We start from the raw sequence: 12,528 nt of genomic DNA on the forward strand, positions 1-12,528 counted from the left end.
CCCCCCCCCCCCCACGGACGCGCCCTGCCCACATCGCAGACGCCCGGCTGCCCCGCTCTCCCGACGTACCTTTTGTGTCCTCATCCTCTATGGTGGTGTGAGTGCTGTCCGATGACTCCTGGGGGACACACAGGGAGGCAGCGGGTCAGGATGAGGCCTCGGTCCCAGCCCGCCTCCACGGGGCCTGGAGGTTCCCATCCCAGAATCCCACAGGCGGTGCTGGGCCTTCGTGCTGGCCCCAGGGCTCGGCCGCTCACATGCCCAATGGCCAGGGGCCTGGACGGCGCCCTCTCCCGACCAGACACAACTGGAGGAAAGACTCCCTGTGCTCTCTTTTGTAAGAGAGGAAAACGGGCTCAGGGACTCCCGTTGAAGTGGAAAGGCACCCCCCGGCCTGTGCACGTCAGCAGACAGGGCGAGAAGTTTCCAGGAGGTCCTCAAGAGCCTTGGCTGGCCCCGGCAGGATGCAGCCATACCCACAACTCCTGCCTCAGAAGGGGCCGCCTGCCCCTCAGGCCTAGACTGTCCAGCCAGGCCCGGTCTCATCCCTGAGGGGGCCTTTGACGGTCGACAGGCAGCCCCGGCACCTCCCGCCGCACACAGAAACCAGGTACCGATCACCTGTCACAGAGTTCCCAGGAGGCCTCCTCGCTCCTCAGAAAGAGCAACCCAACAAGAGTCCCCCAGGGCCTCCCTCTGGCCCCCTGACCAAACACCCTGCTCTGGGCCCCACCCAGAGATGGGGGGTCTGCAGGTTGTAGAATTGGGGCTCATGTTACAACCCCAGAAGGTTGTCTAGAGGCCCCTTGCAAGGAAAACAGGAGCCTCACCCCAGACACGGGGTCCAAGGAGCACCCGTCCCGAGCCACAAGGCAGGAGAACGCCCTTCGTAGCACCTTGCGTCTGGGCGGGCTGAGAGGCACTGGCCCATGGGCCCCTGGTCCTGGCCCGCAACCAGGGTGTGGGGGGCCCCTTGAGGAACCCAGGGCTGGGTGGGAGTCTGACTGCAGACCCGGGTGTGTGTGTTGCGGGGGGTGCTGGTCCTAGAAACACAGCTCGGCTGCCCACCGTCCCTCCCGCCACCCCGAGCGCCAGCCCCTTCTCTGGCCCCGGGCGCAGGTGCCGATGCGGTGGGAGAGACGCCAGAGCACAGAGCGGCAGCGGAGGCGGCGGGCTGGCTCAGCAGGAAGCACTGGGGGCAGAGGTGAGCAATGGGTGAGGCCAAGGGCGTCTGTGCTGCTCCCTCCTCCCTGGCCCTTCTCCCCTGGGACCCCCGGAGGCGGCCCTGCACGCCTGGCTCCCCGCTGTGCGGGGCCTGACCACGGCCGGGGCCGGGTGGACAGCATGGAGGGTCCTGAGACGTGGACCCTGCTCTGGGCCCCCACCGTCAACGGTGGGCTTGGTGCAGCCGCGCCCGAGAGGGCAGCTCCTAGGGCCTTGTCCCCAGGGAGCAGCCATGGACGTGTGGGGCTCTGTCCTGCCTCTGTCCTGCCACCTGTCCCTGCACGCCTGCTCCCCCCAACTCTTAGCTCGAGGGCTTCCCCGGGTCAACGCCCCAATCTGCGCCTGGCCAGGGGGCCTGGCTCCTGCCTGAGCGCAGGCTCCCAAGGGGGCAGAGAGGGCACAGCAGTACCTTGATCCCGTCCACGGGGTTATGAATGACGGTGGTTTGAGGCTCCTACGGAAGAAGAAGCACAGAGGAAGGAAAGAGGGAAGTGAGAGGAGGGGGTGGGTGGAGGGGAGGAGGGCAGCCGAGCGAGGATGGCAGGAGGCAGAGCTGGCTGGGGAGGCCCGGCGGGCCCAGGGTGGCCAGAGAGAAGCATGTGCGCCCACGGAGCACGGTAGAGAGCATGGGGGCTGCGGGCGGGGAAAGAGGTCCTCCCTCCCTTTGCTGCCTGACCCTCTGCCCCGGGATGGGGGGCACGGTTTTGAAGATGTCATGGGGGTGGGGGTGGCATATGGGATGGATGGGGTCCGAGATGGGGCTGGCTGTGTGGGACCCTCCCCTCCTGGGCTGAGGCTGCCCCCCGTGCTGGACGGCCACCTCGCGAGCCTAGCCTTCCTGTGGGCAGCGTGGGGCTGGGCTCCCTGGGGACACCACGTGGCTCTGCGCGAACTCGGAACCTGGGCACCAGCAAACCCCAACCTCTTGGGGCGGCCGGCTCTACACGGGCCACCATGGGCACACAACACCCCTGCACCACCACAACCCATGCCACCAGCTGGGGGAGCCCCTGGATAGGACCCTCCAATACCCCCCACCGGCGAGAGGGCCAGAGCTAGCAGGCTCCTCCGAACTTGTGTCTGCCTGCTCCTTCCCAGCCAGAAACCCCTGGGCCTCTCCCTCCAGGCAGCCACGGGCTGGCATGGCCACAGGGGTGTGTCTCCCCGGCGGCTTCGGGGCCTGCGGGACACGGCCTCCCATGGGAGGCTGCCCTGGCTGCTGCTGGGTCATCTCCAGGCCAACTGCCAAGGGGCCTTATCTCCGTCCAGATCACTGGGGGGGCTCCAGAGCTAAGACCAGACCCCTCCATTCTTCCTGGGAGAACCCAAAGCCCTCACCTCCCAGATGGCACAGCCCCGCAGCACCCGAGTGTCTCCCCGCCAGGCCAGGCCCCTGCAGAGCAGCCAGGCCTGGACACTCTGGGTGGGCCTGCTGAGGGCACAGCAGCACAGAGCGGTGCCCCCTGAAAGCCTCTCACTGCTGACCATAGGCGGGACATCGGGCCAGACCCCTGCACAGCCCAAGAACCCCTGAATGGGGCTCAGCCCTCATTCCACACCCGAGCGGCAAGGAGGAGCTGAAGGGCCAGGCGTTGTCCATCGGAGGTAGGCTGGGGCTGGACCCCACCTTCACCCCAGGCCTCCTGACAGGTGGCCACCACACAGCCAGGGCGCAGGAGGGCCGGGAAGCAGGGGGCTGAGGGGCTCAGTACCAGGGCGGCCGGAGGAAGTGTCCCCTTTGGGCTGGTGGCAGCAGCGCTGTTTTTGGTGCTATTTGTCTGGGGCTGTGGAGAGAAAAAGAGGAGGTCAGGAGGAGACGGGGCAGGTGCGGGGGCGGGGGGGGGAGACACCCCTTCCCAGCCTGCCCTGCACGGAGGGAGGGAGGCCCAGCCACACTCACCTTCACCGCGTCCGCCTTCTTATTGAGTAAACTCTTGGCTGCTGCATTAGGAGGAAACAGGCAACATGAGCAAAGGGCCTGGGGCCCGCTACTACCCACCCCCTCTGTGTGAGTGGACCTCAGAGGCCAGCCAGGCTCTGGGGATCCCCAAGAGCCAGTGGGCAGGCAGGCGACCCCAGGTCCTGAGGCAGGGTGGCTTCTGTGGTCAGTAAGGGGGGAAAGCAGATCCGTCCCCAGTTCTGAGCCTGGCCATCCTGGAGAAGGCCCGCAGGAGGCCCAAGGCTGCCCAAACCTCTCATCCCCAGGACAGGCCCCTCCCCCTGGCCATTCTCCACAACCCTGGAGGACATCCAGATTTCCCCTCCCACCCGGGCCCCGCGGCTTGTAGGCAGCATGCAGGCTGCCAAGAAGGCAGGGTGCTCCCCCACCCCAGATAGGAACACAGGACGGGCACCAGGTTGGGGTGGTGGGCATCTGCCTGTCATTCCCTGTGCTCTCGGGCAGGGGCGGGCTGCAGCTGGCCACCCACCCAGACAGGGAGGGGCTTGTCTCAGCAGCAGGTGCCTGCCTGCTACCAGCCTCCCGGCCGCCTCCGTCAGCGAATAGGACTCAGAGCTCTGCCCCGGGCCCAGGCCCTCGGCTCAGAGCACCCAAGGGGCTGCCTCATTCTTCAGGAACCAGTCCTGGAAGTCCTGGCCTTGGGGTCACTTCCTGGCCTTGCTCTGGCTGCACCAGCCCCAACACGGGCCCCTCCATCCACTCCTGAGGCCCCCGGGCTCTGAGTGGGCTAAGCAGGGTAGACACCCACGGGGAAGGCTCCAGAGGGCCACCCGCGTCCCCGGCTCCCCCCACCTGTGGGACGCCCAGCAGACGGCCCGTCTCACCCCAACACAACCGCACAGAGGTCAGGGCAGCCCGGCCCCTGCCTCACCCTTTCCCGTGCCCGCCGCCCCCCGCCCAGTCCCCCGGCATCAGGGCCCTCCGCCGTGGTTAGCGTTAATTGGACAACTGCCAAACCAAAGTCAGCTTACCTTCCAGGAAAGGAAAGGTGAGGAGGGAGGGAGTAGTAGTGAGGGAAAGAAAGAAAACAAGATTCGTGTGGTCAGGCAGGGGTGCAAGTGTGCAGCCCAGGACCCCGCCTGGTCCTGCCCACCCCACCCGCGCTCCCAGCCAAGCGCTGCCCTGCCTGTGCAGGTTAGAGAAGCCGCGCCGGGGCCGACGTCGGAGGGGTGGGGTTCAGGGATCCTCTAGCCCCCCCACCCCGCCGCGGGCTTCACAAGCTCCAGCCAGCCAGCCCAGCTGCAGGGCTGCCTGCCCCGAGGTGGTCCCCGGGGGGCGGGGGGGACCCTGGACTGAGGGAAACACCCCTGGAGGCTGTGACATCAGACCCCTGTGCACACTTGGACCCAGGGAGATGCAGAGGTTCTCAAAGTGGGGTTCCCGCACCGGCAGCCGCAGGAGCTGCGCCCAGGCCCACCCCAGACCTCCCGGGGCTGGGGGGCCATCTGTTCTAGGGGACCCTAACGCTGCTTCGGTTTGAGAACCACTGTCAGGGTCCAAGGGCCTTCCTCTCCGTAAAGGTGCCCTTCGCCACCCTCGGGGCTCTGGGCAGGGACATGGGTGATATGCTTGGCCAAGAGCCCCGTGGGGCCATCCGAGAGCCACCCTGGGCACGGTCTCCAGCCCCACAACCCGTCAGCTTTCTCAAAGGCTTTCCCCACAGGATCCTCGGGGCCATGTGTCACCAGAGGCCCACTCCCTGGCCCGTCCCCCTGGTCCTCACGGCGGGGCTCCCCCCATTAGAAGTGTCCCAGGATCCCAGTAAGCGAAGGGATGACAGGCCGCCCCCTTCCCTTGCCCGCCAGGCCTGCCCGCCCTGCACCACATCCTCCCCACCCTGGTGAGGCTGGACCGGACCATGCCCTGATGCCCTGGTGGCCCGAACCCATCAGCATCCCAGGACCAAAAATGCCACCTCCCCAGGCCCACTGCCCACTGTGGGTACCCTGGAAACCTCCCCAGGGGGGCAGCTCCAAGCCGCCTCCCAGTAACTCACCACGGAGGGACAGGCCAGCCCCGCAGACGGGGAGCTTTCACTCCTGACCCACACCGACCTCACCCCTCTGCTCCCTTCCCCATGTCCAGTGCGCAGGGGGACCCCGCCTCCCCTGAAGTGCAGTCATGCTGAAGTCGCAGAGCCCAGGCCCCCCGTCCTTGCTGGTTGACCAGCGGGGTGCAGGGCTCCTCCAGGGGCCACCCAGCCCATCCCGAAGGCACGCATCACGGCAGCCGAGCAGGCAGGCAAGCTGACCCCACACCCTGATTTAGGATGGGCCCTGCCGTACCACGCAGCTTCGGCGTCAGAGCCTGTGCAGGCCAGGGCCCGCCCAGCGCCCAGAGGAGGCGCGGCCAGCCCTGCCTGGCCCCTGGGCGGAGGCAGATGGAGACCCTGGGACAAATCCTGGGTCTCAAGAGGGTTCCCCCTCAGTCCCTGACTCTCAAAACCCACTGTCCACACCATGCTAGTCAAGACGGCAACACCCCTCTGCGGACTCAGACGGCTCCACCAGGGCCCAGGCTCCAGAAGGCCTTACAACAGACACCGAGCCTCTTAACCAATCCCCAAACACTTCCCCTGAAGAACCCCCTTTAACCAGCGTTTGCGAGTCTGGGCGCAGTGTGGACACACGGCCGGGCCCCTCCTGCAAGTGGCTCCCCAAAATTCACTGCCTCCCCAAAATTCACTGCCTCCAGGGCCCTGTGGACCCCATCTACACTGGCAGTCAAAAGCACAGGGTGCTCCCACCACGCTTTCTCAAGTCAGATGCATTAGCTTGTGGCAAGAGCCCCGGGGGGCCCAGCAGACCCTTGGTAGACAAGCAGACACCTTCTGCGGCACCCACCAGGGTCCTCAGGCCGGCCACGGCTGCCCCCCGCCCCCAGCTCTCCCGCCTCCTCTCCGGGAAGGCCAAGACGCTCGGACACCTGCAGCATTCGTCTCTACAGAGACCCCTCGGGCTCCTCCGGCGGGGGCGCTATGTCACCCAGGAGGTTGTACCCCCCCAAAGGGGCGATGGCCTTGAAACGGAGACCCCCGCCCAGTGCCGCTGGCTGAAGTTGGCTGACCTCAGCCCAAGAGCCCAGCCTCTGCCTCATCCCCTCACTCGTGGCCCGGGACAGCCATGCTGGGCTTCGTCCACATGCACCGACCGCACCCGGGACAGAGCAGCCCTGGGCGCCCCGGCGGCGGGCTGTGCATGCACGCGGCCTCATGCAGTCTGCACATCCACTGCAGGCGGGTGGGCTCTGGGCAGGGGCCCCGGCAGAGAGCAGCCCAGAGGCCTCGCTCACCGCGCTGGGCAGCTGCGCTTCACGGGGGGCGCCCAGGCTCCTGGCTCCCTGCCCTCCCTCCCCTCATGCACTCTGGAAAGGCTCTGGAAAGGAAGCTAAGGACGGCCCTCCGCCCTCCGGGGGCCTTGCCTGCTGGACACATCCACAGGGCTCACAGGAGGGGTGCAGACCGTCCTTCCTGAGGGTGGCCCTGCCCGGAGTACCCCCAGGAGGAGGCGGCTAGGGAATACGCCCCCTGTGGGATCTTGAGGCAAGAGCTGGAGGGTTTGGCTGGCTGGGGCCGAAGCACAAGGCACCAGCAGAAAACTAGGCCCCACGGCTCCGTCTGGGGAGCCCTGGGATCGCCCCTGGGCTGCAGCGGGCTCTGTGCACCCGAAGCCCACACCGCCCTTGGCTCAGGCTGGCCCCCTGGCAGGTCCTAGGGTCCGCTAGTCCTCAGGGCTTCTGGCTAAGCTCACAGGTGGGTGGGCAGGAGCCGGCCTGAGGCTCCTGGAAGGAGCGGCTCGGCAGAACCAGCCTCTGCCCTCACACATTTGGGAGGAGGCTGGGGGCCTCGTAGAAAGAACCAACAGGACATTCTCTTGGCGGCGGGGGGGAGGCTGAGGCCCCCCTGTCCTGGGGCTCACAGGGCAGACATGCACACATCGGACCCAGCGCAGACCACCAGCTCCATGCGAATGACGGGGAGCAGCACAGGGCAGGTGCCTGGGGGCAGGGGCGGGCCAGGCAGGGGGGAGCGCATGGTGCTGGCAAGAGGGCTCTCATGGTGCAGGGCCTCTGCCCCCATGCCTTTTCCCCCGGGGCCCCCACTCAGGGTTCAGACCCAGCAGCAGCCCTGAGGCTTCCTATGGGTGGTCAAGGTCACTCTGAACGGGGGTCGTGATGAACAAGCGGGGAGAGAGATCACAGAGCACAGGGCTCTGACCAGAGGGATCTTCTGACCCCTAGATTCAGGGGCCAGGACCAAGGTTCGGTGAAATGCATGTGGGAGGAGGCATGGCTTAGGGGTCACCTAGCCTGGCCCCTCTAGCACATGGGGTCCGAGGCTGCTGGGACAGCGGGGGCTGCCGCCCTGCCCTCCGTGTGGGACCTGTCCACGGCGGGAGCAGGGGCTCCCGGGGCCTCTGGGGCAGCTCTGGAGGCCCGGCCGGCAGCTGCGTGCAGCGAGGGGGCTGCATGCCGACAGGCGAGACCCTGGTCAAGAACATCTACCTTGTTCCACCAGCCCCATGGTGGTGCCGGAGGCCGCGGTGGACATTGTGGCCGGAGCGGTGGTCTGTCTGCCCACTGTTAGCACCGGGTTAGAGACGAGGGAGGGGCGGACACAGACGGGGGTCGGGCAGGGGAAGGGAGGGGGAGAGACAAAGGAAGCAGAAGAAGATTAGAGTCCACAGTTGGGTGGCGGATGGCTCCAGAGTCCCGTTCACAGGAGAGTGGGAACAGGACCGAGACTGAGTGACAGTTGGAAAGCGTCTGCCTCCTTTCTCCTTAGAAAACCCCAGCGGGGGCTTCTGGCGCCCAGTGGGCGTGCGCACAGGACAGGACCCGTTAGTGTTGGTGTGACACATGCCCCCCGGTCCCGGCAGCACAGTATCACAGCCAAAGGAACAGGATGGGTGCTGGATGCAGACGAACAGGGACGGACCCCAGACGCTCCCGCACCCCATGACGCGGGCGACAGACAACCACAGGACAGCCAGGGGGACACCTGCCCCTCGGGTGACACTGTGCCCAGTGGGCCTGCCAGGGCCCCTGGCCTTGGGGTCGCTGACAGACCCCCTCGAGCAGCCGCACGCCCCCAGCCCCGCCCACCCTCCGCGCCCCAGGCGGGCAGCCGCCAGCGAGTCCGGAGCTCGGCGGAGAGGTCCCGGGTCCTCCTCTTCCCTCCCACACACAGAACGGGTGCTCAGAGGGCTCAGGACAACAAGGCCACAGAAGTGCCGACCAACACCTGGACAGACACACAGAGCTGCAGCCCAGGCGGCAGCAGCGAGGACACGAGGGCGTCAGGCGAGGACACAGAGACCCAACACGCAGGGACGAGGGCGTGTGCCGGGTGGTCTCCCAGACAGGACTGGGTTGGGGTGGGGGCGGACCCCGGGGTGCTGCCCACGGAGCCCAGGCCTCGTGGCCCCGAGCGGGCAGGAGGCCAGGCCGCTGAGCGGTGGGGGAGAAGGGCCAGGGGGTGTGAGAGAGGGGCAGGCCACTGGCAGCGGGTCGTTCAGAAGCCTTCTCTTCCAGAAGACCGTTCTCACCTGAGAAATTTCTCGTGGCCAGCATGGTGGTGAGGATCGCGCCCTGGGGAGAGACACGCAGCTGAGGCCGGGACACCCCGGCCTTGCAGAGCGAGAGTCCACAGACTCACCAGCTGCACAGGGACCAGCCCCCTACTTCCGGAGTGAAAACAGTGGCTGCCCACTGAGCACAACTTCTAAAGGGCTTCTGGACCCTGGGGCTCCTCCGGCTGGCCCCCCACAGGTCAGCTCCCTGCTGGCCGCCTCCTCCCCACCCACCCGCCGGCTGCTTAGACTGCTCTCCTCACCAGGCCCGCCAGGGTCCGAGGCTGCCCACTCACTCACACTGAAGCAAGGAGCCCCTCCATAGCCCCGGGCGTGGGGAACCCCGAGGGGACCCTGAGTGTTGCTGCCGTGTGGGGGCTGGGTCCCCCGACACATCTGGCCTGGGATGGTGTCGAGATGGCTGGGACCCCAGTGTCTCCCCTTGCCCAGCCTGCTGGGACCCCTCTGGCCGCTTCCAGCCTGGGGCCCTCGAGGGCACAGGCATCCCTGGGCGGGAGAGCCCATGGCGACCGTGGGGCAAGTGGGCCGGGCGCCGGGGCCCACATCTCACCTTGAGCTTCCTCCGGGCATTGAACTTTTTCAAGCACTCCACAGTCTCCTGCCTATGCATCATGGAGGCCACGGTGGAGCGTTGCTGTGGGGAGAGAGGCCGTCACATCCTGCCAGAAGCTCCGAGGGGGGTCAGCTCTGTCCCTGAGGGTCTCGAAAGTGGGGGCCGTGGCACCCCCCCAGGGCCCTTGTGCCAAAGCCACCAGCCACCCACGGCAGCAGGAGGCCAGCTGTCCCCCCTGCTGCCCCGCCCCGAGCCCACCACCCCTCACCACCTGTCTGCGCCCCCCACCCTCACCCTTCTCTCCCCGCTGGCCGCTGTGTCCCCCACGCAGGCCCCCTGGTCTGCCTCGACACTCCACCCCTTCACACGCAGGACGGGACCTCCTCTACCCGGAGCCCCCACCTTCCCAGAGACAGAGGCCACCCCCAGTGGGTGCCAAACCCCAGGCCGCGCAGCACCCAGGAGACCCGGGGGGACGACTAGTGGCAAGGAGGGGACCCAGGGCCCGCGTGCCGGGCGACTTACGCAGACCCACGGGTGCTTCAGCGCTTCGTGCGCCGTGATGCGCTTGGCAGGGTTGATGGTCAGCATCTGGTTAATGAGGTTTTTGGCTTCGGGAGTGACCGTGTCCCACTCGGGGGATGGAAACTAGAAAAGGAAGCAACACACAAAGGGGGAGTCTGGAGCCCCCTCCCCAGGCAGGAGCCTCTGAGGGCTCTCAGCTGGGTCACGATTCTGGGAAGCAGGTGCTGTCACTCATTCCCTGCCTCCGGCTCCCAGCACTCACGTCGTAGGCTCCTGCCTTGATCTGCTGGTACAGCTTGTGCTGGTCCTCGTCCCAGAAGGGTGGGTAGCCCACAAGCAGGATGTATAGGATCACCCCTGCGCAGAGCGGAGGGGGAGGGGGCTCACGCTGCTGCCCCGCCCCCAGTTTCCACCCCCACTCCCTGGCCCTCCCCCACAGCCTCCTCCCCCACCCCACCACCAGCCCCCCACTCCCTGCCCCCCTCCCCCTGCAGCCTCCACCACCAGCCCCCCACTCCGTCCCCCTCCCCCTGCAGCCTCCACCACCAGCCCCCCACTCTCTGCCCCCTCCCTGCAGCCTCCTCCACCAGCCCCCCACTCTCTGCCCCCTCCCTACAGCCTCCACCACCAGCCCCCCACTCTCTGCCCCCTCCCTGCAGCCTCTACCACCAGCCCCCCATTTCCTGTCCCCCTCCCCTGCAGCCTCCACCACCAGCCCCCCACTCTCTGCCCTCCCCTGCAGCCTCCACCACCAGCCCCCCACTCCCTGTCCCCCTCTCCCTGCAGCCTCCACCAGCAGCCCCCCACTCCCTGCCCCCCTCCCCCTGCAGCCTCCACCTCTAGCCTCCCACTCCCTGTGCCTGGCAGCCCCCACCCACACCCTGCACCCAGCCACAGCCCATCCCCGTGCCCTTGGAACACAAGTGTCATGTCCTGGGCTCAGCTCCGCCCTGAGACCCCCACCAAGAAGGCAGCCCTGCCACAGCGGTCTGCATCCCCCCCCCATCCTTCTGGCCCAGACCTCTCTTCTGGGTGAGGGGCAGGGAACTGGGGTGGTGGGCTTTTCAGCAAGAGCCAAGGTCACGTTAGCAATTCTAGTCTGTGTGGGGAGGGGGCTCCCGGCTGGCGGCAGCCCAGGGGCGGGCCTGGCACGGTGCAAGTGGCACGGGCGCAGGGCTCCCTCCACTGTGGCCAAGTGGCCCCGTGGCCCCACACCCGCCTCCACAGAGGTCTCACCGCACGCCCAGATGTCCACTGGCTTGCCATAGGCCTCCTTGCGCAGGACCTCTGGGGACAGGTAGCCTGGCGTGCCGGCGAACCCTGGGGACAGCGGAGGGGCAGCGTGAGGGCCGAGACGGCAGCGGACCCCCGCCCTCGCCTGGGCCGGCCAGCCGGACACTCACCGAACCATGCCTGCTGGTCCCCCTGCACCTCGATGGCCAGGCCGAAGTCCGCCAGCTTCACGGCCGCCCCCTTGCACTTGCTGGCCAAAAGCAGATTCTCGGGCTGCGGACAAGGCGGCCCGCCGGTGCGGGTGCGGGTTACACGCGGGGGCACGGAGGGAAGGGAGCGCAACAGACGGGACGGCGCTTTGCAGGCTGGGGCGCACAGGTTGGACCCCCTCCGGCCCCCACCACGGGGTGCTGCCCCGGCGGACTCCTCGTGACCCCCGGGGGGCAGAGGGGAGCTGTCACACCCAGGCTGAGAACTCGGAGTGCGGCAAGCAGACCTGAGTGCACCTCACCAGCGCGGGCAGGCACTGCCTTCCCCATGTCCCGTGTTGGGGTGCTCCAGGCCGGTGGGGGGCTGCCTGAGGAGGCGCCCCCAGAGGACCAGGAGGAAGGAGGTGGCACCCACCCCATCCCTCTGGCTCCGCCTGTCGTGTGCCCACAGGTGGGAAAGGCCCCTCGCAGGCCCCCCTGCCTCAGAGAGCAGCGCCCTCGGGCAAGCTGAAAGGACGTTCGTCCCCTGTCCCACGGGAGCACCACGGCGGTCCCTATGCACTGGTCCTGTCCACAGGGCCCTCCCACCCCGGCCTGGCCACCTCTCGCGGTCAGCGGTCAGCGCGGAGCACTCAGAGTTCAGGGCCTCTGGACCTCCTCGTCCCTGACCTCCCGGGGCTCCGAGCACCCCCAGCCCCCGCCCCAGGCCGCCCTCCCGACGGGCAGGCCCACTGAGACCACACTGCCATTTCAGTGCCCCGAGAAAGGCGCACACCGCCAGAAAGACCGTGTCAACACTGCTCGTCACCCTGAGGTGTCAGAATGAGACACGCGGCCCTCGGAACCCGCGAAGGATGCCAGCCCCATGGCAGAAACCAGGGCTTCCCCGGGCCCCACGCAGCTGGCTGGGGACGAGCTCCGTCACCACAGGTGGCACATGCTGGAGACATGGGCCCTGCCTGCCCAGCACAGCCCAGAGGCCCCTCAGCATCTTCATTTTGCCAACATAAGTGGGGCTGCGGGGCCCCCACTCCCCTTGCACCTGAGGTGGCCGGGCAGCACTTCCACACTTCAGGGCCAACAAAGCGGCACTCGGTGGGCTCGGCCCCAGGGAAGGGCTGGGGACCCCCGCTCCTGCCCGGCTCCCTCGCAACCCCCTGACACGGTGCCAAACCCCTCTGCTCCCCCCCACCTCAGCTGAGAGCAAACCCAGCACGGTACCGCCTCGGGGGT

At 67.6% G+C, this 12,528-nt stretch overlaps 1 protein-coding gene across 7 annotated transcripts in view; it reads right to left on the reverse strand.

Moving 5' to 3' along the window:
* The window catches only part of CAMK2B (calcium/calmodulin dependent protein kinase II beta), an 82,577-nt gene that overhangs the window by 8,105 nt on the left and 61,944 nt on the right, over positions 1-12,528 (reverse strand). For 3 of the 7 annotated variants that reach the window (XM_040644462.1, XM_040644460.1, XM_040644458.1), the window contains exons 9-16: positions 10,116-10,210; positions 9,854-9,976; positions 9,326-9,409; positions 8,731-8,773; positions 3,125-3,165; positions 2,937-3,008; positions 1,634-1,678; positions 70-118 (exon numbers count right to left, since the gene is read on the reverse strand). In XM_040644462.1, the coding sequence (XP_040500396.1) occupies positions 70-118; positions 1,634-1,678; positions 2,937-3,008; positions 3,125-3,165; positions 8,731-8,773; positions 9,326-9,409; positions 9,854-9,976; positions 10,116-10,210 (552 nt within the window). Of the gene's footprint in view, positions 1-69; positions 119-1,633; positions 1,679-2,936; positions 3,009-3,124; positions 3,166-7,687; positions 7,763-8,730; positions 8,774-9,325; positions 9,410-9,853; positions 9,977-10,115; positions 10,211-12,528 lie in introns of all 7 variants that reach the window. The other 4 variants (XM_040644463.1, XM_040644461.1, XM_040644459.1 and 1 more) reach the window with 2 other exon arrangements.

This window comes from Ursus maritimus, unplaced genomic scaffold (assembly GCF_017311325.1).
Source record: "Ursus maritimus isolate PB19 unplaced genomic scaffold, ASM1731132v1 scaffold_3, whole genome shotgun sequence".
Taxonomy (NCBI): Eukaryota; Metazoa; Chordata; class Mammalia; order Carnivora; family Ursidae; genus Ursus; species Ursus maritimus.